Raw genomic sequence first — 24,555 nt, forward strand, 5'->3', positions numbered from 1 at the left:
CAGGAAGTGTTGGAGCTGGCAGGAATGCCCCTCAACCCCACCAGTCTTCAGTGTCCTCATCTGTAAAATGGGGTAACTGCTCTCTCCCTGTGGGAGTGTTTTGAGGGTTAAATGAGGGGGGTACACAGAAGGTACTTAAAACAGGATATGGCACACACTCCACACACAGCAGCTACTATTATGACTTGTGACTATCTCCTCTTATTACCCCTATCACTACTATCCAGTCCACCCCGGCCTTGGGGCATATAAAGCCTTCATCCTCCCCAGGGTGAGATCAGCAAGGCCCAAAGATGACAAGAGACACCCTGAGGTCACTCAGCTGGGAGTAACAGTGACCATGATGTATCCAAGCCCTTAGGAGCTTAGCCTCCACTGTCCCTCTGTGGCTCAGTCTGACCTCAGATGACACCCTCCAGGGAGTCCCCGGAGTATCTCTATGCACCTCTGCAAACTTGCAATTAGGACAGTCACCCCAGCATCCACACACACACAACTGGCCACCCCACTGCGCGGTGAGTGCTCAGGAGCGAGTCCTCCTCCACAGGCATCCCTGCACCCGCCGACAAGGGCTGTTTTCCTTGGCACCGGGCCCAGGGTTATTTTGCAGCAGCCGAGATACATAATTCCCCATTTTAAGAGCTTCCTCTTTGGTTATTACAGCTACAAGTGATTAGAATTGACTGATACAGTAGCTCTGGGATGAAGCCTCCCCCTGTGCCCAGCTAAATAGTCTCCTTGTCTCTGTGTTCCAGAGGTGACAGCCAGAGCCAGCAGTGCCTGAAACCAACTGCAGATCACCTGGTCAGATTTGGCACACACGCGGTCAGATGCAGCCCTGTGCCAGCGATGCCATGGCTTGATGAAATTTCCCTTTGCTCTCTCCCTGTTTAATATTAAGATTTGTGAGGACTTATTCTGGGCTAAGCTGTTTATAAACACAGTTTCCTATTCTCCAACACTCTTATTGTAGAAGAGACTTTGGTAGTTTATAGATAAAGGAAGCTGAGGCTCACGCAGGGAAGTGAGCAGCCTGGCTGAGGCTACACACACGAGTAGAAAGGAGAGAGAGGCTCAAGGCCAGAGTTCCCACCTGGCCACCTGGGCCTCCGGCACTGAGCAAAGCAAAGCTTAGAAAGAGGAGGTTTCTGCACTGCTTGCAAATGGGGATCCCTACATCTTGCTCTGCCTCCCTCCCAGGGCCCTGAACACCAGCCAGCTGGGCTCTGAGTTGAGTTGCAGATGCTGCCTCCCCCAGCATCTACCACCTCAGTCCAAGGCTCTGGGGGAAGCCAAGCCCTTGCCTCTTTTTTCCTAGGCAACCTTCCCAGAAGCTCGAGAGTTCTCTGCACCTGCCCTGCCATCCTGCAGACCCTGAACTTCTCAATTTAACAACCAGTGTCCTACATGTCTCTTTCTGGTGGAGAACAATGATTTAAACAATGGCATAACTCAGGAGCTTCTGCCATGCTTTTAGCAAGAGGCCAGGTCCTTGTCTCTTTCCTATTTAGCCTGCTTCTCCACCCCAAATTGCCAAGCACACAGCTGGCCTTTAAGAATCTCTGGTTCAGGTTTCTCACAAACCTCTGGGGCTTAAGCAAGCTGATCTGCGGGTTGGGCAAGCAGCTCCTGGAGTCCCAGAGCAGGGGCAGGAGGAGACCTGGATGACAGCCACTCTACAGGTGGGAAAATCTGAGGCCTAAACAACTCCCTGTGCATTAGGCTTGCTGTGGAATCAAGTGCGTGGCTGGACCCCTTGCCCTGCCCTTTCCACAGCAGGTGTCTCTCTCCTTTCCTCACTTTTCTGCCCATTCCAGAGCCAGATTCTGGGCTGAGGCCATGACTAAGCTGTGTGACCCAGAGCAAGTAACAACCTCTCTGTGCCTCAGCTTCCTCACCGGTAAAAAATGAGGGTAAAAACAAGACCAGGGACTAAGTAGGATAACACCTAATGTTATTCAGCACAGAGTCTAGCACATACAAATTGATCAATAAATAGTAGCTTAAAAAAAAAAAAAACCAGCCAGTCACATTGCAATTCTATTATACTTTGTGGCAAGCATTATACCCTGTGTTTGTTTTAAAAAAAGAAAAAGTGGGCCAGGCGTGGTGGCTCACGCCTGTAATTCCAGCACTTTGGGAGGTCGAGGTGGGCAGATCACTTGAGGTAAGAAGTTCAAGACCAGCCCAGCCAACATGGTAAAACCCATCTCTACTAAAAATACAAAACAAAACAAATTAGCCAGGTGTGGTGATGCATGCCTGTAATCCCAGCTACTCGAGAGGCTGAGGCAGAAGAAGTGCTGGAATCCAGGAGGCTGACACTGCAGTGAGCCGAGATCGCATGACTGCACTTTTTAAGGCTGGTGACGGAGCAAGACTCCATCTCAAAAAAATAAATAAAATAAAATAAAATAAAATAATATAATAAATAAATAAATAAATAAGAAAAAGTGGATGGTTGGAGGTATTGGGGAATTGCTGGTCAAAACACACAACATTTCAGTTATGCATGAGGAGTAAGTTCAATAGATCTATTATGTATGTCAAGGTGTCATGGTGATTAAAATTAATAGCATATTGTATAATTGAAAACTGTTGAGAGTAGATTTTAAGTGTTCTCACTACACACAAAAAATGTTTAGTAAGTGAGGTGATACATAAGTTAATTGGCTTGATCTAGTCATTCTACACCATAAGTATATACAATTTTTACTTATCAATTTTCAAACTTCCAGCCTGGGCAATATGGCAAAACCCCATCTTTACAAAAACTACAAAAAATTAGCTGGGTGTGGTGGCACACGCCTGTAGTCCCAGCTACATGGGAGGCTGAGGTGGGAGGATCACTTGAGCCTCGGAAGTCAAGGCTGCAGTGAGCCATGATTGCTCCACTGCACTCCAGCCTGGGTGACAGAGCGAGACCCTGTCTCAAAGAAAAAAAAAAAGAAAAAAAAGTTACTTTTAAGAAAAAGATAGCTGTGTTTATTAAGCACTGACCATATATACAAGCAGAATATGCATCTTTTTAAAAAGAGCACTGACTACAAGCACATTTTCGTTTTCTTAGCTAATCCCCTCAGTGGGTGCTGCTACCATCCTTCCTGTGCTGATGAGGCACAGAGATGTGAAGTCATTTGTCCACAGTCACACGGTGAGGAAAAGGCCACTTCAGCTCCAAATGCCCCGTCTTGGCCTCTGAAGTCCATGTTCTCAACCACTGCAGCTGCTATGGGTCACCTGCTTTACAAAATGAAATGGGGTCTGGTGTCTTTAAAGAGCCAGCTGCAAGCCGGCTGACAAATTGGGGAACTAGGCAAGGGCAAACAGGGAAGTGAAGGGCCACATGATGGAGACGGGGCTCAGGAGGCTGGACAGGGCCTGGGGAGCAGTCAGTGCCAAAGGCCACAGGGCTGGGCCAGGCCAGCTGATGAAACAGCACAGACTCAGGCAGGACAGATGGCGTGCTGGACTGGAGCCCTCCTCTAGCAAACAAGGAGCTCTGATGGGGCTCCCTGGACCACTGTCTCCATAGATTCTGGGCTAGGTAAAGGCTCAGTGAGCAGGATGGCCAGGAACTATCAGTGATGCCTGCCAAGGGCACCCTCCTTGGCCCTAGTGTTTAACAATTAAGCACCAAAAAAAAAAAAAAAAAAAAGGGAGTTGTTATTAGGAGTGCTATTCCTGGGTGGGCGTGGTGGCTCACACCTTTAATCCCAACACTCTGGAAGGCTGAAGTGAAAGGATGGCTTGAGGCCAGGAGTTCCAGATAAGCCTGGGCAACACAGTCGGAGCCTGTCTGTACAAAAAGTTAAAAAAAATTAGCCAGGTGTGGTCGTGTGCACCTGCAGTCCCAGCTACTCAGGAGGCTGCGGTAGGAGGATCACTTGCACCCGGGAGTTGGAGGCTGCAGTGAGTTGTGATCGTGCCACTGCACTCCAGGCTGGGTGATAGAGCAAGACCCTGTTTCTAAAGACATGAAAAAAATAATAATAAAGTAGAAGTGCTTTCCACCACTCTAAGTGGAGTAGCTGTTTTAAGTGGAAATTAATCAAAGGCTTTTTTTTTTTTTTCTCTTTTATATATATTTTAAAAGTATACCTTTAAGAGACTGAATCATTGAATTGTATCATGTGGTCTGTATCTATTGGTTATCTGCTCCCAAGGAAAGGTTAACTCAAGCGTGGCGAGCTCCAAAGCCTCCAGAAGCCTGGCAGGCAAAGGACAGGAGTCCACTGGGCTGGGGAGGCTGCAGGGAAGAGTGGGAACCAGGGGACAGGAGGAGTCTGGACTCACAGGCAGCTCTCCTCAGCTCCCACTACTGCAGGTGCCTTTGGGACTGGTGCCCACTAGGGCTGGATCTTCCAACTTCTCGAGAGATGTTGAAATCTGGGTTGTATGCACACACACATTTTTCAGTTTCTAAACCACCACCTGGGTCAAACACAAATGCAGAGGGGGCCAGACTCAGCCTGTGGCCAGTTTGTCCTCTTTGGTCACACGATTGCCCCCAGGTCACCTAAGGTGGCCGTGGCAAAGGGAAGAAAGGGCTCGTGTGGAGATGCTGACCAGGCTGGCCTACAGCCCCGATGGCTTGTCCCGGTGAGGTCATCCAGGAAGCCAGGCATTGTTTTGCCCGGAACAAAGTCGAAACAATGAGCAAAAATATTCTGGTTGTAGTGAAAGTGAATTCTGTTGAGGAAATTGTTTCGGCATGCCATCTCTGGGACAGGGGCTTGTTATCTACCTGGGGTTCAGCATCCTCGGGTGAGGGCCTCCCCTCTCCTGATTTAACTGCAACCTCCACCCCAACAAAGTACAGGTCTACCCTCAGAGACCCCCGACCTCCGCTAGAAGCCTCCTGCCTGGATCACACTCTGCCCTCAACCTGCAGAGAAGCCTCTACCTCACCCCCAGCCTCATCAGCCTTGCCTTTCACAGATCAGGAGGCTGAGGCTCAGAGAAGGGGGAAGCCTTGTCCCAGGTCCCACAGCTACAGGATAGTGGGCCAGGATTTGCACCCACATCCCAACTCCATGACCTTGGTGCCACCCTGGGGCAAGGCGACCTCTTGACGGGGACCAGCCAGACCAGGTAGTTCTTCTTAGTCTGTGGTTTGCTGGGGGAGAGTGGATGACAGTGAGCAGGTTTTGCAAAGAACAAGCCTCTGGAACAACGCCGGGGGTGGTGAGGCACGGTATGAGTTCAGTCGACAGCCAGCTTGTCACCTTCCCCTCATAAAAACATTGGCAGGTGAACACAAGGTCTGGGGACCGGGTCCAAACTGTTTTATCATCTCCTTGGAAGTGGCAGGACCTGGCCCGAAGCCTCAGAGAACCACAGTCTGGCAGCAGAGGAGAGGCAGCAATGAGAGAGCCACCGTGCCAGCTGCAGGGGGAGGGCTGGAGGCATGGCAGGCTCCCAGTGGCAGGATGGCCTGGGAAGGGCCGAGATGAGGCAAGGTGGCTGGCGCTGCCCCAGATGAAGGTGTTTGGGGCACACACCATACTCCAAACAGAGGTGCCCCACAGCACAGCCCAAGCAGCGAAGTTGGGGAAAGGGCAGTGGGTGAGGTCAGAAAGCTGGGTCATGCAGGCGAAGTCACTTCCCCTCTGCAGCTCAGAGGTCCAGGGTTAGAATAAGGGTTCGAGTGGCTTTGGCAAGCAGTGGTTGTCAATTCACCCTACTATGTGCCAGGCACTGCCCTAGGAACCGGAGGCAGTGGTTGAGCCTCACCAAGCTGGCCTGAAGAAGGGGAGATAGACACTAAACACATAAATGAACAAATATTTACGACAGTGCCCACCACACAGAAGTAAACAAAGCAGTCCCCTCTGTGGAGGTGACATTTCATAACAGCAGCAGCTCGCTGAGGACTCACTGTAGGCAGGTCCTGTGCCAAGCCATTTCCAGGCACCAACTCACTCACTTACTCCTCAGCAGCTGGGATGATGGAAAGAGGCCCAGGGAAGTGAAGCCACTTACCCAAGGTCATACAGCTGGGATTCAAACCCAGAAGCTCAGCTCTAGGGAACAAGCTTTTAACCACACTGAAGCTGAGACCTGCATGGCAAAGAACTGGGGGAACGGTATTCTAAGAGCAGGGAACAGCAGGTGTAAAGAGGGCCATGGTGCACCTAGTGAAGAAACAGACAGCCAGCAGGCAGAGAGGAAGAGGGGACGGGGCCCCCACGGCCAGAGTTAGAACTTGGATTTATCCCAAGTTTTGTGCTGCCCCAGTAAGGGCTCAGTGCTTTTGGCTAAAAGCCCTGGCTTGTCCCTGACCACCTGGCCAACCCTTCCCTTCTACTCTGAAAGGGAACTTAAGGGCCATGTTGGATTTTTCCCTGCAGGCACTTGTGACTTTTTTTTTTTTTTTGAGACAGAGTCTAGCTCTGTTGCCCAGGCTGGAGTGCAGGGTGCGATCTCGGCTCACTGCAACCTCCACCACCTGGGTTCAAGGGATTCTCGTTCCTCAGCCTCCTGAATAGTTAGGATTACAGATGTGTGCCACCACACCTGGCTAATTATTTAGTATTTTTAGTAGAGACGGGGTTTCACCATGTTGGCCAGGACAGTCTCAAACTCCTGACCTCAAGTGATCCGCCCGCCTCGGCCTCCCAAAGTGCTGAGATTACAGATGTGAGCTACCGTGCCCAGCTAACACTTTCTGGTGGGGCCTGTGGGGTCCTTCACCCCACATCTCGGCCGCCTGGGTTCCTCACCATGAGCTGAGAACCTGTGGGGTGGGTGGCCGGAATGTCTTCCCCTTGGCCAAGGACCTAACACCTGAGGCTGGTGGCACAAACACAACATCCTCGTGCGGGAAGCCCAAACCCTGCCGGCTCCATGGGCGAAGCCATGCTTTGAAAGGAACAGGGTCACCCTTTGCTGTGCTGTGCTCTTGGGAAGTCATCTGCCCACTCTACTCTGAGCAGGCACTCGCTTACCTGGGGCAGTTCTCCCTGGGGGAGGTGGCGAAAGCTCTGGCTGATGGAGCACCTGTTACATGCCTGGCCCAGGGCCACCACAGGGAGACTGGGTCATCTTCACCTTCACAGTACTAACGACTACAGAAGGAGTGGGGGCTCGTTTTGTTAAACAAGCAAAAATTATTCTACAAGTTCAGAGGAAGGAGGAGGTTCTGTGTCTGGTCAGGCGTAGGCTTCAAAGACGTCTCTGGTCAAAGAGCCCCTGAGAGCTGGGCCTGACAGCCTAGACGCACAGAGGAAGGTCAAGTCCCTGAGATGCTGTCTGAGGGGACCCTGGACACCACTCAGTAGACTTCCAGGGCACTCGGTACCCACAGCTGGGCTGGAGGAGGAAGAGGAGCTCAGGGAGGGCCACCAAATGCCTACCTTGGGTACCTGGAGGCCTGCTTCCATGGCCAGAGGCAGGGCCGAGAGCGGCCCCATCTGTAGATTCTGTGTACATGGGGGCTTCTGCAAAGCCTGGCTCCTGACCTGGCGAGTCGTGCACTGTTGGACTTGCTCTTGAGGCTGGAGTTTTGGGGTTGTTTTCCTGTTGCTATGTGTTTAGGCCAATAACAGCACAGCTGCCACACTGCCTGCAGCCCCGCTCCAGGGTGCAGGGGCTGGGTGAAGGGTCGGAGGGAGCCAAGCCCCTTTTCCATCTCCTTCCCCCATGGCCCAGGGCTGGCTGGAGTCAGGCTGCTGCAGGGGCCCCTGGAGCCTGCGGAAGGAGTGGGTGAGTCAGCAAGCAGCCACCTCCTGGCACTGACTCACCAGAGACAGCACAGGGCTGTCACTCTTGCTGTCAGTTTCGCTAGCAGCCCAGCCCTCAGCCTGGTTTCGCCGGAAATGGGGGCGGGGTAGGGTAGACCATGAGCCTGAAACAGGCTCTGCAGAGCCCAGGATTATTTCTGGAGGCCACAAAAAAGAAACTCAAGAAAAGAGAAAGGTTGGTTGCCATTTCCTTGACCTTCTCCTTTTAAGCTGTAAGAACCCTAAAGCCCTGCTCCTTGTTGGCTATGAAAAGCAGACAGAGGGCAGCCCCTCCCTTGCTCTATAGAAGCTGGAAGGATACAGGCCCCAATGACAGAGTCAGCTAAGGGTGCGCGTGCAGGAGCCGGACCACCCCCAACTCTGTCACCAGGGCTCTGCCGGATGCCACAGTGCCATGGAAACCAGCCAGGGCGCTCTGCTGTACAGCCTTGGGCAAGTCACCTTCTCTCTTCAGTCTCAGTGTTACCCTCTCTAAAATGGGCACAATATCCCATCTACAGTATGTGAAACTCCTACCTCATTAAATGTTTGCAAACAACCTCCCCCTCCTTGTTCCTCTTTTAAACATGTTTTTCTCCCCGATGAGGGTGGACTTTCTTCTTCCTTCCTACCTCCGCCCCACCTCACTCGGACTCAGAAATTCAGCTCGACCAGAGTGTGGTGCTAGAGGAACCAAGCAGCCTGAGATTTAGCAAGACAGGGTGGGGAACTAGCACTGTCGGTCACTGGTGCCCGCTGTGTTCTGGAGCACAGGGGCGTGCTCTACTTATCTGGAAGCCGATTCCTAGGCCCCCTCCACCATTCAGAACCAGCCCAAGACCCCCAGGGGTTGCTGAAGTACACGTTGTGCCTTCTCAAGCCCCAACACCTTGGCTTGTGCTGTGCCCTCAGCCCGGTACACTCTTCCCCTGCCTAATGAGCAGACACCCTTCACAGCCTTGATGGGACAGCCTCCAGGACAGCTCTGTCCCTGCGTTCCCAGCCCGTACTGTCACTGTCTGTTACTCCCCAGTCACCCGGGGCCTGCTTCCTGACATCCGGTATTAATACAAGGCCCAGCACGATGAGGATTTTTCTGACGGAATGTTTAGGGCTCAGGGCTCCGGGGACACTCCGTGTAGGGACAAACAGCCTTCCACGTCAGGCATTCTGAGGGCTCCTCTACGAGGGTGACAGAGCAAACTGCAATGACAGATGCTGGGGGCTGTGGACAGTGGGGAAGGGTGGACCAGAATGTGCTCCCAACATCTGAGCACAGTTTCCCATCAAATGGTCAAAACTCTACAGATGAACCCCAAATCTTTAGGAAATCACTTTTCATTAAAATGATATGTGCATTCCTGAGCATCTTCCCATAATGACTTTCAAGTTAATTTTTCCTGCCCCTAAAGGTTTGCCAAGTGCCAGGGGACCCTGGGATCCCACACAAAATTAAAGACTCACAGTGGGGCTTCAGAGGTCTTGGCACGTCCACATCCAAGCCCAATTTACAGATGAGGAAACCGAGGCCCAGGCCACACAGCAGATCAATGACAAGACAAAGCTACAGTCTCTAGCCTCCTCCACAGACAGCCCCATCAGAGCTGGAGGGAACTCATTTCACAGAGGGGAAACTGAGGCCTGAAAGATGTGGTGGAGGGCGGGACATTCCCGACAACCCCAACCTGGTGGGACACAGTGGATGCCAGAGGCTGAATGTAAGCTCTTATTCCAAACCTGGGTGGATGAGGCTCATATCTATTTCTATCAGATTGGCAACTGTTGATGCAGCGGTGGCAGCAACTTCCAGCACTACAAGATGGTGCCTAACAGCGGTTACTGCTCAGCCAGAAGAAAAGCTCAGCACTAAAATCCACACTCGGGTGGGGCTAGGCTGCAGGGAGGACTGACACTTCTCAACTGTGGTCTTCCTACGTGCAGAGGCCATCTCCCAGGGCAACCCCCAGTGGTGGCCATCTCCCTCAACCTTCCATTGCAATTTAGCTTAAGCTCGGGGGTTCAGGGAACATGGTGTACCTTCTGATGGCCTGTCACTTGTGGTGTGGCCCAAGAGGCCACACCAACCACTGGAAGCTCCTTGAAGGCATGCCCTGACCTCTGCTCCCACCTGCTTAGCTGGGTTTGTTTCTAGCAAACCCCAAATGCCTGCCATGTCAGCCCCCAGCTCAAGAACTCTCAGTGACTCCCAGCTGCCTAGATAATAATCTAAACTTCTCCTCTTGGAATCCCAGGCTCACTAGAGTGGTCCGCCTTGCCCCCAATCTCTGCCACCTTATTTCTCCTTTTGCCCAGCATGAGTCTCTCTGGCACTGCCCCTTTCAAGTCTGCTTGGTTTGTGGGTACTCTCACATTTAGGTACATCCCACCCACCTTGAAGACCCTGGCCCAAGTGTCACCTCCCCGCAAAAGCCCTTCCTCCCCACCCAAGACTCTTCCGTTTAGCATCCTCCAGCAAAAATCACCCCCACCATTCACCAGACACTGGACTCTCATTCAGAACTTGCAACTTTGGATAAACTTCAAAGTTCTCCTTGGGAAACCTCAGTTTCTTGACCTGTAAACGGGCCTCATAATCTGTAAAGTCATTCATTGCTGAAGCCTCTGGGATCTTAGGAGGGACTAGTGGATGACCAGAATCCTCACATGGGGAACATCAGAGCTGCCTGAGACACTGGCTAAAAATGCAGATCCCTGGGCCCATGCAGACCTACTGACTGAATTTTCAAGGTGGGGGCCCACGAATCTGTCCTGTTTAACCAGCTTCCCAAGTGAATCTTAAAATCAGGTGAGGTTGGGAACGGTGGTGCTAATGAACTGGGAGGCACTTGGGCAAAACATCAAACAAAATCAGCTCAGGAAAGAGATTAAGGCTGGCTGATGACAGTGCGTGCATGTGGTGCGTGTGTGCACAGACGTCTCATCTGCCAGACCGTGAGCATCTAGGGGCTGGGCCAGGCTGAGTTTCACTTCTGCCAGCCTCACTAACTCCAGGATCATCCCAAGAGCCATTTGTCCTGGACTTGAGAGTTTGCCAGAGGGTCTCTTATTCCCTATTGCTGCTGCTCCTCACCAGGCCCTGGCAGATGAAGACCTTGGCCCTCATTATACAAATAAGGAAAACGAGGCTCAGAGGAGAATGACCTGGCCAAGGTTACTCTGTAGCGAGTGGCAGAGCCCAGATGTGGACCCAGGACAGAGCCAACATGCCTTTATCCACTTGCTAAAGAGAAAGGGAGTTTGAGAAATCAAGGCAAGGGCTGGCAGGGGGGACCAAGGGCTTCTGGAGCTGGGCAGCTAAGTGGGGCCTGCATATTTGATACTGAGGGGAGAAGCCTTGGAGACCAACCCCAACTAGTGGGGCTGCGGGGTACAGAGGGAAAAAGAAGCCTGGCCTTGTCTCTGCAGCAGGCCAGGGGCACAGTTCAGCTGAGCAGGCCCCAGGCAGTGTCTCCAAGGACAGGAATGAGCTGCAAGGCACATTGCCTGGGACTTAGGGGCTCCCCTCGCTGTCACCCAGCAGTGGCGGGTCACTTTCTCCAGTGGAGGCAGCAGGTGGGACTTCCCCAACAGCAGAAACACCTGTCCCTTAAACACCACCTCCCCAGGCACAGGGACCAATGGCAGGAAAGGCCACCGGAGGCTCTGCTGACACTGCTTGAGCAAGGTGAGGCTTGCCCCGCTCTGGACTGTGGTTGAGACCTGCTCTCAGGAGACTCATCAGCCTGGAGGCACAGGGTCCCAACTGTCCCTCCCACACACCTGCACACACAGGCCCCTCTCGGTGAAGGCACCCTCCCCAGGAGAGAAAGTTGCACACCATAAATAAACCTGTCTGTGCTTCATGGGGGCAATAACAGTTCCTAAGTTGTGAGGCTGTTGAGAGATTAAAGAACCAAACATGTATGGACTGCTTAGAACAGTGCCTGGCATACAGCAGGCACTTAGAAAGTTCAAGCTATCAGGATGATGACAAAATTGACCAGCATTCTTCCTAAAACCATGGGCAGCCTGAACTCTGAGCCGAGGCCCTGCTGAGCATCTTCTGGGGGCCATGCCCGCCGAGTGCTTTACAGATCATCTCACAGAGCCAAGACCAGGGCCCAAACACCAGCCAACCAGTTCTGAGATTCGGGGTGTCACCATAACACCCCGGTTCTGAGATTCAGGGTGTCACCCTGACACCTGGGCCTCCTCCTAGCTGCCCCCTCCCTTCTATTCCAACTATCTCTCCCTGGGCCTCTCAGGGGCCAGCCTCCTCTTCTGCAATGGGTTTGACTGGGGGATCCTGGGGTCCCCATCCATACTCTTGCTGACTGAGCAATGTGAGTTCCCTGGGTTGGTGGCTCCCTGGGGATCTGAGCACAGATGGGAAAACCTGCCATCACCTCCCTCCCCTATCCCTTAGGATACAGTTAGGGGAGCATCTCAGGGAAGAAAGCAGAGTGGAGGAGCGGGGAGGCCAGATCAAGGCCTGCAGTTCCCCATGCAAAGTACTGAGTACCCTTCTGGCCCTTGGGATGGTGGCACCTGCTAAGTTGGGGAAATGGAAGTTACAGGGGCTGGGAACTGGACTCGAGAGTAGAAAAGGACTTTGCTGTGGACCTGCAGAGCGGCCCCAACAACCCACAGGAGGGAAGGAACAGCAGGGCAGCTCCTTGGAGCAGGGTGGCCACGCAGCTTCTTGTCACCCACTGGCCACCGCGGACACCTCGGGCAGTTGGAGAGAAAACCTTCAGGAGAGGAACATCACCTTGCGTGGCCCCCAGGATGGCTGCAACTGCAGAAATCAGATACTGGGACCCCTCGACATGGCAGCTTTGAAACCCCACAGCTCCTGGCTGAAGGTCCTTGGGCACTGAGGACCCCTCATTTAGGCACCATTGAATGACAGGTCAGCCCAACAACTTAACGCCCAGAGTTCACATACAGTAAGCAGACAGAGGCCTGGGAAGGAAGGCGGGGCTAGCCAGGAAGCTCTGAAGCCAGGGTGATGGGGCTCAAACCCCAGCTCTGCAACCCTGGGCAGCATATGCTCTGTGCCTCAGTTTCCTCAGCTGTAAAACATGGCTGATAATGGCATCGACTTCACAGGGTGGATGGCAACCACACCAGGTTAATTGCTCAGGACAGGGCCAGGTGCCCAGAGATGTGTACATTAAAACTCCACGTGTGAAGGGGAACAGCTACTCATGCTGGGGCTAATCCGGAAGAGCTGCCTGCCTGTAGCAGGACTCAGGACAGCTGCAATTATTGTGGTTGGCTTTTAGGTCTCCCCAAAGGGCTTCTACTCTGTGGCTGTCCAAGGCCAGGTTGTGGGCTATGCCACTCTGGAATGAAGCCTTCCCCAGCCCACAGTGTGAGGTATCCCTGCCTTCTAACATTACTGCCTTATACTTTTTGGGATATTATTACTTTTTGGTATGTGGTTTCTCCTTTTACATCATGGTGAGAGCAGTTGGTCACTCAAAAAAAAATCCCCATACGGTGGTAAAATTAAAAGTGTGCCAGTCCGAGGGCAGGTTACTCCATCTCTCAATCCAAATTTTGTTTCTGAATTTGGAGTAGGTTGTGAAATTCAACACTATCATCTGGCCTAATGTCGCCATTGCACAGGTGGGGAAACGGAGGCCCAAGTGGAGAAGGGCTGCTTGAGCCTCGATGAGTGCCTTGGTCTCCCATGTCCTAGGTCTGGTCTGGATGTTCAGTTCCCTCCCCTGCTGCCTGGATGTCCTAGGACCAGCAGGGCTCCCTGCTGGTTTGGGGAGCTCTCTCCCAGGCCTAGGAAACACAGAGCCCCAAATCCCATGGAGGTCCTTGGCCCCATGGGAGGGTTCCGCCAACCCCTGTCCACCTGGCAACCCACCTCAGTACCCACCTCAGGTACTGAGAGGCTGCCTGCAGCAAGGATTTGGGCTGAGGCGAGAAAACAGAGGCTCCCAGTGTGGTCTGCGGGGGGGGCGACCTGGGCAAGTATCCTCAGTGAGAGGAGCCATGCCCTCCTTCAAGCTGCAGGCCTCTGGGGAAGACCTTTATCCTACTGGGGGCTCTGGCAGGGCCACCCAGGTTGCCAGGAATTAAATGTGACCAAAGGGCTCCCATATTGGCTCCCTGCACCCTCTTACTGTGAGCACAGTCCACTGAACCCCATTTCTCAGGTGACTGCAGTTGCCGGTGACCTCACAGGGCATGAGTCACAGAAGGGAACCCAACGTGGTTCTGGAAAGGGGCAGAGGCTCTGTGAGCAGATGTGCACTTGGGTGGACAAGCAAGCACGACTCACTCACTGGAGGCAGGGGAGACTGAGGCACAGAAGCAGCCAGAGAGAGTGCGGAAGACACCCAGCACCCAGGCTATCTGTGCCTCAGAATATCTGAGCATGAGGTCACAATGCCCCTTCCAGCACAGCGCACGGTGCTGGGCGGCTGTGTTTTCCAGGAAGGTACATCACATAAGAACACTCCGCAGCAGAACGAAAGCCAGAGAGGGGTTCCTTTATCACAGAACTCCCCATCGCCACGCCGTTTCTGGGAGGCCCTGCCATTCCCAGGCCCTGGAAGACACATTCCTGCTCATCCTCAGGTGCACCTTCCCCTGAGAAGCCAGTCCAGAAGTTTCTTCTTCCTCACCAAGACCGCAGGAAGCTCTAGGGCAGGGCCAGCCCTCCTCCCAGGTAGGGATGAGGAGGGTCCCGGCTTATTGTCATAGCAACCCTTGGTTCTCCTAATTCCACCTGTTCTGGTATAGCTGAAATAATAACTGCAGCTGACATTGTCTATCTGGCACTGTGATGGGCACTTTACATAATTCTAGCTAATAGAAATGTTTTAATCAGGCTAAATATTTTTTTCTTTCCTTAAATCATTTTTCACTGATTACAGCTGCTTACTTTTCTCCTAATTAGTCCGAAAGTAGCAAGACTTTGTAGCATCTTAGAGTCTAATGGGGCTTAAAAGCACACTGGAAATGCTTTAAATGTATGCAAAACCCTCCAGCCTCGTGGCCAGTCCCAGCTCCCTGGGCTGCGTGCTTGCCTGTGTGGTTTGGGAATCAGCAGGTGGACACATTATTTTACCCAATCCTTAACCAGCCACCCTTTGAGATGGGTTGGGGGGACTTACCCCAAATGGAGATGAGGAACTACAGCTCAGAATCAATAAGCGACTTGACCGAGGTTGCACAGCCAGGAAGTGGTGGACTGGAGTCTGGATCCGTAACCACTGGGCTCTGGGGCACCGCCTGGTTGTGACCTTAGATACCAGGAAGTCTCTCCCCCTCAACCTGACACAGGGGGAAACTGAAACCAGCAGGAGGCAAGGGAATTATGTTTTCAAATTAACTCAAGGATTAGAATCCAGGTCTCTTGAATCAGCCCAGATCAAAAGTAGCTTCACGGACCAGGTGGCAGCTGGCCTCAATCACAAGGGCAGCGGCTAACAGCCCTGGCTGCGTAAGGCCCAGTGCTCAATGCTTGCAAGGATCTTCCCATTTAATTACACTCATAATTGGTGAAAGTCCTGCATACCTGCCGTGATTACTAACTACTGACCCTGCAGGCTAGGGAAGAAATGTTTAGCCATTTAAATTCAGACTGGCCGGAGAAATTAAGAGGCTGATATCCAGGGGTGTGACTAATCTCAACGAAATTGATGAGGGGAAGGACCATGGGTAGTCTCCCAACCCACATCATTTTTGGAAACGCAATTGTTGCCTTCCACCCTCCCTGCCCCGAGTCCCCCACCCACCCCTCACCTCCTTAGAGCTTCCTTTCACTGCTGCAAAGTGTCTCACCCACTGCAGCCTAGGGTGTAATCAGCTTATTCTCTCGTCCATAGCCTGGGCCATCTGAAAACGGCTCCCTTTACTCCTTGGGGGCAAGGATACCTGAGATTTAGGCCACAACTATATATAGCCAAGAAATCTGTCCTTTTTAATTGACTCATCTATTTATTTGGTCAAGCAGTTCCTGCTGACCCCCAGATGGCCGAGTTCTACATAATTCCTCTTGATAATGTGGGTGGAAAGGAGGGGCCCTCCCTGCCTCTGCTGCTTGGGCTCTGTATTCCCAGTGCAGGCAGCTCCTGTGGGACTCTGACAAATAAGCTTTGCCTACTTTTCATCCTTCGCCTATGCTGCATCACCTAGAAGGTTTTAGTTGGAACCTAACACTGTGACCCTTGCCAGCTGCAAGTGGTGACCTCAGGAATGTCACTTCCCCCTGGGGGCCTCAGTTGCATCATCTGTAAAATGGGTCATCGCGAATTACACAAGGAAGGTACAAGGAAGTGCCTCGAATACACGATTGGATTTGCTCTCCGGAGAAACAGGATACTCCGTGCCCAAGAAAGAGTAGCCATCTTTCATTTCATGCCCTCGTTCAACCAACACTTGACCTCGACTCCGCCCCTTCTTAGCATCCAGCTAAGTGCAGACAGAGGCAGAAACAAACACCCCGGGGCTGCAGATCTGCCACACTGGGAAAATATCAGCTGCATCTCCAGCCGGTGTTGTGTGTCAAAGAGGCAGCTTCGACGGAGCTTCCTTCGACAGCGCTGCGTCCCTGTCCTCTCCCTCCCAATGCACTTCATGGGCTCCCAAAACCACGTGAGTCAGCAAACTGGGTTAGACACCTCGTTAGACTGGGTTTCCTCTGGGGACTTGTGGCTGTGCCTGCGACTCTCCTGCAGCCGTGTTTGGGTGAAGGCAGGGTTTGTCTCTTCTGAAGCCAGTTTTCAAAACAACAAGCACTACCTTTAAGGGGCACCTGAAACCATGAAATAAGGATTCCTGTTTCTGGCTGGTTCCCCAAAGTGAATCAAGACCAACCACTCTGAACAGATCCGAGGTCACGAACCACCCCCACCCATACCCCCAACCCAGGCAGCTTGTCTCCCCTCCCCACTGCCCAGAGCAGGACACCTGAGCCATGCTGCACTCCTTAGGGCTTCTAGAAAGTCACTCCAGGCTTCCACTCTATAGCAGGCCTTTCCACAACTGGGAATGCCCTCACTGTCTGGTGCCCAACTGGCATATTTTTGATATTCAAGACCTCTGGGAGCTTTTTTTTTTTTTTTTTTCTTCTTTTTGTAACTTTGCATGCCCAAAGCACCTTTGAGAGACCCTCCTCACCCCTGACAGGGTCCTGATTTGTAGCATCTTCCCACACAAGTTCCAAGGCTGCACAGAGGGCAGCTCATTTCTAGGTCCCTAGCCCCAGCTGGAGCCTGAGCCACAGCAAAAGTCCATAACTTTTGGATGACTGATCAGACTTTCAATTCTCAATGTTTACATGCTTAGAGATTTTCCCCAAACTTCCCCTGACGTCAAACACTCTTGCTGGGGCCTTTCCCCTACTCAGCAGAGCTGGCAGGGCTTTGAAAAGGTGCCTTTCTCAAATGGACTAGAAAGGCCAAAGGGAAACAAAAGGTCTCGACTCCATGACCTTAAACTGGGACAACCTTTCTCCCCAGAATCATCTGGCAGGTCCAGAAACCAGCCATGAGGCTTCCAGACTCGGCCGCACAGGGATCGCTTGGCCCACAGAAGGCCACACTCCCTGATTTGTCTCTTTTGGGTGAGAGACTTCACTGAATGTCTGGATTGTTAAATGTGAATAAACCACCCCTGAATTATGACCAATATTACTTAATAAGACAGAGCTGGTATTTTCAAAATACCAAATTGCTTTCTCCTATATGCACTTCCTAACCCAGTAGATATCATAGGGCCCATTTTACAGATGGGGCAACTGAGGCCCAGGCAGAAGATGGACTTGCCCAAAGAAGTAGCACCAAAGACTATTCTCTTGACAGCACCACAACAGGACAGGTGGATCTGAGAGGAGCAGAGGCCTGAGGTCACAAGGTGCTGTGTGACCATGAGCAGGTCACTGCATTCCTCTGAGCCTCAGCCTCAGGAGGCTTGTTATGAGAAGAGTGGATGAAAAGGTGGAGGCAGACAGGCTCATGAGCCCACAGTCACAAACAGCTTCTCTCTACCCACGTGAGATAAGGCCCAGCCTCCTGGCTCTTTACCAACTGCACTGTGCCTGGTGTATAGTGGTTGCTCAATATTTACTAAGTGAATGAACGTTGTCTCACAACACTCATGTGTGAGTGTCTCACACTCATCCCAGGTGTGAGATCACACCGAGGCATGAGAAGGCCTGGTACAGGAGGGCTCCCTCCCCCGGGCACTGTCTGTCCTTCCGGAGGCACTTTGTCCCCTTCTTCCCATCCAGAAGACACATCTTGCTTGCTGGCTGTAGAGTCCTTTTGAAGTCCTCTGGGCTCCTCTACAGTTTTTCCAAAGCAAATGCCCATTACTAAGGGTGTCACGTGGATGACACACATGCCACCTCCTCCCACCTTGCCCCCTTGACAGACATTGCTAATCAATCCCGGTTTCCTTCTCATTGATGTGGACCCAGTCTTGGATTCTTCATCAGAATCTGGTCTCTCTGGGCCCCCAGTAACTTAAGGGACAAGAGACAGACCCTTGTCCGGGACAGGCAGGATGCCCAGAAAAGACTTGAGGGGCTGTGAGACTAGCAGAAGCTCTCAGGAAAACTCAACCTGGAAAACATAAATGAGAACCTAGTCCCTTCCTTGTGACAGAGGTAGCAAAGGAGGTAGGAGGCGTGTAACACAATGGCCAAGGTGGGACCCCACAAGGCAACAGGAGTGAGGATGGGGATTTGGAAGCGGGAGCTAAGCTGGGGCTAGGAATTGAGAGGCTGAAGAGCAGGGATGCAACTCTACCTCTGGCTGGGAGGAGGGTGGGGGTGAGAAGCAATGACAGGAAGCCAAGGTGGCCTGCGTGCAGGCCCCCAGAGGGTGAGCCACTAAGCAGCCAAGCTGGGGTGGGGCCTGGACACCAGCCCTATGCCGCACATGCTCTGTGCCTGACTTAGAGTACACTCAGCTCAGAGGAGAGATCTGCACCAGGGCACTGGCTCCTAAATCGAAGGGGTGGAGACTCTTACCCAAGCTCGGCACTGCCACCCCAAAAACCTACCCTGGGAATAAATGATTTATTCTATTCACTCATTTTCACGTGGCAAATCAGAGGTCACACAGAGGGTTAGTGACTTGTCCCAGCTCTGCCACTCTGCCAGCAAGTGGGTGGAGACATGAGTAGATAAAGGCACCCTGGGGGTCCCTGTGGGCAGCTGGGTCTGAATACTGGCCCCAGGACACCTTCCTTCATGGGTGCCTGAGGAGCCAGCCTCCCAAAACCCCCGGGGCTGTCTGCAGCCCCAGGGATCCTGGACATGTCTGCTTTTTAAGTCCAGGAAGTTTCTCGACTTAATTGTCCACTGACTTAGAACACATGGACAGATGGAAATGCCTTCCAGGAACTCCCCTCAGACTTCACTGAGGTGGGCAGCCACGGTCTCAAAAGTCCCTGTCTATTTCTGAAAAAGCCCCCTCCCTTAAGAAATCCCCCCGGACCCCTGCTGGGTCCGAAAGCCCAGACGAGAAGATGCACCCAAGGTGTCCTCCCTCCACCTGAGGCCCGAGCTTTCCCGAGAGGCTGAGGCCAGAGAGGAGGCACCTGCCTGCCCTGGTCCCATCTCCCAGCAGCACCTGTGTGCAAAACCAAAGCCAAAGACGCGGGCTAAACGCGGGCTCCTGTCCTGACACGTGGCTGACTTCCAGTTTCTCACTGCCTTCCTGAGCACCAGTGTTCTCACCTGTAAATGGGGGCAGTAGTAACTACCCTACAAGATGATGTAGGTATCAAAGCCGGAAAAACTGTGCAAACTGCAGAGGGCTGCAGATGCGATTACCATGCATATATTCAGACTTCTCTGAGATAGAGGTACCAAAAATAATCACAATAATACTAGCAATAACAATAACTATCATTTATTGAAGAACTGCTATGTGCCATTCTGAGCTAACGTTCACAGTTAGAACTGCTAACTTTCACAGTTTTTCTTCCCTGACCCTCACAACCAGAGAAGGGAGCTTCTACATCAGGCCGATTTTACAGAGGATACTGAAGCCCATGGAGAGGTGAAACGATGTGCCCAGAGTCACAGAGCAGGGTAGAAACTGGATGACATTCACACTCAGGCTCATGGGACCCCTGACCTCAGGTTCTAACAGCACATCTTCTCTAGAGGATGGGGTATGTTTCTCAACCTCGAGTCTGGCCCAGTACTCAGAGCTATTTTTTGCTTTACTGGGTTTTTCTTATCTTCCCCAAATGAGAAAGGCTGGCAGACTGGGAGCTGCTTCTCTGGGATGAATTGTTTTAAATTCCGTTTCCTAAAGTCTTGAGGGCAGGAGCTCCCCAGGGAGGTGCCACCCCTCCATCTCGATGCCCCAGGGCTGTCACTGATATCAGGCCAGAGTGTAAATGAGGGCAACCTCTTGGGGGTCAATGATTCATCAGCACGTGCCCAGCATCTCAAACACGTGCACCCCATTTGACCAGCAAGCCCAGTTCTTGCTTAGACCAACGTGTAAAGACGCCCACTGAAAAGACGTTTACTGGCTTCAGCTTTGCCAGACAAAAAAGTTCTGGAAATTGGCTGCACAACACTTTAAATCTACTTACCACAACTGAATTATACACTTTCAAGGGGTTAAGATGGTCAGTTTTGCGTTATGTGTCTTTTACAATAGAGGCCGGGCGCGGTGGCTCATGCCTGTAATCCCAGAACTTTGGAAGGCCAAGTCAGGAGGATCACTTGAGCCCAGAAGTTTGAAACCAGCCTCTACAAAAATAGTGAGACCCAGTCTCTACAAAAAATAATTAGCCAGGCATGGTGGCATGCATGTAATCCCAGGTAGGTATTCAGGAGGCTGAGGTGGGAGGAAGGCTTGAGCTTGGAAGGTCAAGGCTGTAGTAAGCTATGATCACACCACTGCTCTCCAGCCTGGGTGACAGAGCAACACTCTATCAAAAAAAAAAAAAAAAAAATGCAGAGTGGTTTACAAGAGAAACTGTAACCAGCCAATTTCCCATCACTATGGGATTAATTAAATAAACGCTGGTTTATCCAAACAAATCATGACTTACAACAAGGTCAGCAAACTGGCCACTGGGCCAAATCCAGCAGCTTGTTTTCTCTTATCTCATCCTCCAGAGTAGCTGGAACTACAGGCACGCACCACCATGCACAGCTAATTTTTGTATTTTTGGCAGAGATGGGGTTTTGCCATGTTGGCCAGGCTGGTCTCGAACTTCTGACCTCAAGTGATCCGCCCACCTCAGCCTCCCAAAGTGCTGGGATTACAGGCGTGAGCCACTGCACCAGTTCAAAAATGTATCACTTTTATAACCAGAGTAAACAATAAATATCATTTTATTATGTCTTGGGCCTTCTAGGAAGCGAATGTTGAGGTTGACACTTTTGTTGAACAGGCCTGAGGTGGCCTTTTCTGACAACACCGGAAGTCATGGGCCTGTTATACCAACACTCCTACATGCACCAGTTTACAATGGGTTTGGGGCGTGGTGGCAGACACCCCATGGGAGATCTCACCACGAGCCCAGAGAGGATCTCCCTATTAAGAATCTTCTCTCAGGCCGGGCGCGGTGGCTCAAGCCTGTAATCCCAGCACTTTGGGAGGCCGAGACGGGCGGATCACGAGGTCAGGAGATCGAGACCATCCTGGCTAACACGGTGAAACCCCGTCTCTACTAAAAAATACAAAAAACTAGCCAGGCGAGGTGGCGGGCGCCTGTAGTCCCAGCTACTCGGGAGGCTGAGGCAGGAGAATGGCGTGAACCCGGGAGACGGAGCTTGCAGTGAGCTGAGATCCGGCCACTGCGCTCCAGCCTGGGCGACAGAGCGAGACTCCGTCTCCAGCAAAAAAAAAAAAAAAAAAAAAAATCTTCTCTCTTCCTTAAGTTGGCCCAGGCACCGGGAGGGTGAATCTGATTTCTGGACTCGGCCCCATAGCTGAGGGAGTGGGGAATTGCTCTAGGGGGCTCACCTTGGGGGATAAAACGAGAAATTGCATGTGGGGTGCTTGGCACTGATGTGCTAGGCCTTTTGTGCACTTAACCTCACTGTGCTTACAAAGAGATGAGGTTACCCCCACCTCAAAATCCCAGGATCACTGTCTTTCTAACCCTCCTGGGTGCCATTTCAGGGGTGGGTTAGCTGAGGCTCAGGGTAGTTCAGTGACTCCTCCAGGTCACGAAGCCGGCAGGGGCTGGAACCGGGATTTGAACTAGGGACTGCCTGACTCCCCAGCTCCATGGACTCCACTACACGGGTTGCCCCCTGTCAGCAAAACTTTTTTGGGCTTGTCCATTAATAGTTCAGGCTCTGCTGAACAACCAACACACATTCACATGTCCATATCATGCCCCTTCTCAGATGAGAACCTGAAGGCCAGAGCCCTCAAGTGACGTGGCCGGTGAAGAGGGCGCACACCCAGCAGTGCTCAGATTTCAGAGGTGACAAGGTCTGCTCTTCCACCCTGTTCCTCTAGACACCCCTGTCATGTCAGGGGGCCGAGGAGCCCTTTCAGAAAGCGTAAGCCAAGAGGGCTGCTTGGAGGAGGCATCAGGTAAGTCTGAGGGCAAACCTGCCTCTCAGGCGTTTCTATAAAATGAGCTCCCAAGTGCAAATACATCAGCAAGCCTCAAAAAGAGGAACACTGGCAACCTCTGTTTATTGCCTATAACAGCCCATCCCAGGCAGGGCCCCTTGCACAAGACTCTTTATCTGGAAGCAGAACTCACATTCCAGCCTCCCGGCAGCAGGAGCCTCATTTCCCAGCTGCCTTTGACTACTCATTAACCAGGAGGAAGGCCTGGGGGAAGGGGAAGGGGCTGGACCCAGAGGCCGTTGCCAGCCTGGGGAAGTGGGCTAGAGTCAGCTCAATAAGGTTCAAATCCTTCCTAGCTGTGTGGCCTTAGGAACAATCAATTCATCCCTCCAAGCCTCAGTTTTCTGATCTGTACAATAGAGATGACATCAGTGCCCGCTTCACAGGGCTTCTGAGGAGGCCGTGAATGAGTCTGTGATGTGTTTAGCAGTGCCTGATGTGCAGTAAGCGCTCAATAAATTTGCCATATTTTTTCAAAAAGAGTAAGAGCACACCCACTTCTTTGGGTTGACAGAGGATACGTGAGTTAATACAGTAAACCTCTTGGCAGCATATGAGCCTGCTGAGTCCCGGAAGTGGCAGCAATTATTATTATTGACGTCTATAATTATTATGATGACGAGTGTGGAGGCTGACATGGAGTAGGTCACCTCCATGCCTGCCCAGCGGCTGGCTGGGTACACACCCCCGTCCGATGTCACAGCACAAAGAATATGTCTCCATGGGGTGGGACCGCTTGTGACCAAGCATCCTATGCCAGCGGGGCTTGATGAAAAGGAAGGACTTGGTCCAGCCGCTAGCAGCAGCAGGCTGAGGAGCTCTGGGCCACAAACAAACGCTTGTCTAGTCCCGGCTTCACAGGGGACCCCACTCCAACCAATCTAAACCCTGGACCAGTGGGAGCTTAACCTTCCCCCTTAGAAATTTCTGCCCAGGAAGCCAGGGTTTTCTAATTCCAAAGCAGAGTCTACAGTGGGTCTTGACATCAATGTAAGGGGTCAAGGCCATCTTTTTCACTAAACGAGACAGAGCAGATCAGAGCACAGCAGATGGTGAGTACGAGGATTATCTCAGAAACTTCAGTTTCAGGGCTTGAGTTTCACATGCGTGTTTGTGTACATGCGCACACAGGCCACATCCCATTGTAAAATGTATTTAATGAATGCCGAGGATTAAATAAGACTTTGAAAGCCCCTAGAGTAGGCAATGTCTTAAATCAGTGAAGAAGACATCCCTTAAACCCTTTTTAAAAACATAATGACGATCCTGAACTAAAAGAAAAATAAAGCTGCTGTAAACACTGCAATGTCATTAAGATCCACAGATAACAGAATCACATCAATGTTAAATCAGTGTCCTGGGGTAGATAACTGTGCTAGGGTTATATAAGAGAATGGCCTTGCTCTTTTTTTTTTTTGATACGGAGTCTTGCTCTTTCACCCAGAGCTGGAGTGCAGTGGCACGATCACGGCTCACTGCAAGCTCCGCTTCCCGGGTTCACGCCATTCTCCTGCCTCAGCCTCCTGAGTAGATGGCACTACAGGCACCCGCCACCACATCCGGCTAATTTTTTGTTTTTAGTAGAGACGGGGTTTCACCGTGTTAGCCAGGATGGTCTCGATCTCCTGACCTTGTGATCCACCCACCTCGGCCTCCCAAAGTGCTGGGATTACAGGCATGAGCCACCACGCCCGGCCTGGCCTAGCTCTTATGAAAGACCTGAAGGATTGAGGTGAAGGGGCATCATGCCTGCAATTTACTCCCCAATGATTCAGCAAAAATGGAAGAATGTTCACATGACTATTTTTATTTCACGTATTAGTGAGAAAGAGATGAAGCGAATGTGGCAAATGTTACCCATGGGAAAATCTCAATGAAGGGCATAATGCGAGGCCACTGTAATACTCTTGCAACTTTAGCAAAGGTTTTCCATTTTAGTTATTTGTTTACTTATAATTTTATTTATATTATTTTTAATTTTTGCTGAGATGGGGCTCATTATGTTGCCCAGGCTGGTCTCAAGCTCCTGGCCTCAAGCGATCCTCCTGCCTTGGCCTCCCAAAGTGCAGGGATTACAGGCGTGAGCCACTGTGCCCTGGGCAACATCGTGAAACCCTGTTACTACAAAAAAATACAAAAATAGGCTGGGCATGGTGGTACGTGCCTGTAGTGCCAGCTACTAGGGAGGCTGAGGTGGGAGGATCACCTGAACCTGGGGAGATCGAGGCTGCAGTGAG

General features: G+C 51.8%; 1 protein-coding gene across 3 annotated transcripts in view; it reads right to left on the minus strand.

The window, feature by feature from the left end:
• The window catches only part of SLC6A6 (solute carrier family 6 member 6), an 87,239-nt gene that overhangs the window by 48,541 nt on the left and 14,143 nt on the right, over positions 1–24,555 (minus strand). Inside the window, exon 3 of one of the 3 annotated variants that reach the window (XM_021922670.2) lies at positions 7,359–7,692. The exons of 1 other annotated variant lie outside the window; for it this stretch is intronic. In XM_021922670.2, coding sequence (XP_021778362.1) covers positions 7,359–7,434 — 76 coding nt within the window. In that variant the 5' untranslated portion in view covers positions 7,435–7,692. Of the gene's footprint in view, positions 1–7,358; positions 7,693–14,863; positions 15,024–24,555 lie in introns of those variants that run through there. One more of the 3 variants, XM_031663109.1, reaches the window with a different exon arrangement.

Source organism: Papio anubis, chromosome 2 (genome assembly GCF_008728515.1).
Source record: "Papio anubis isolate 15944 chromosome 2, Panubis1.0, whole genome shotgun sequence".
In the NCBI taxonomy this organism is placed as follows: Eukaryota; Metazoa; Chordata; class Mammalia; order Primates; family Cercopithecidae; genus Papio; species Papio anubis.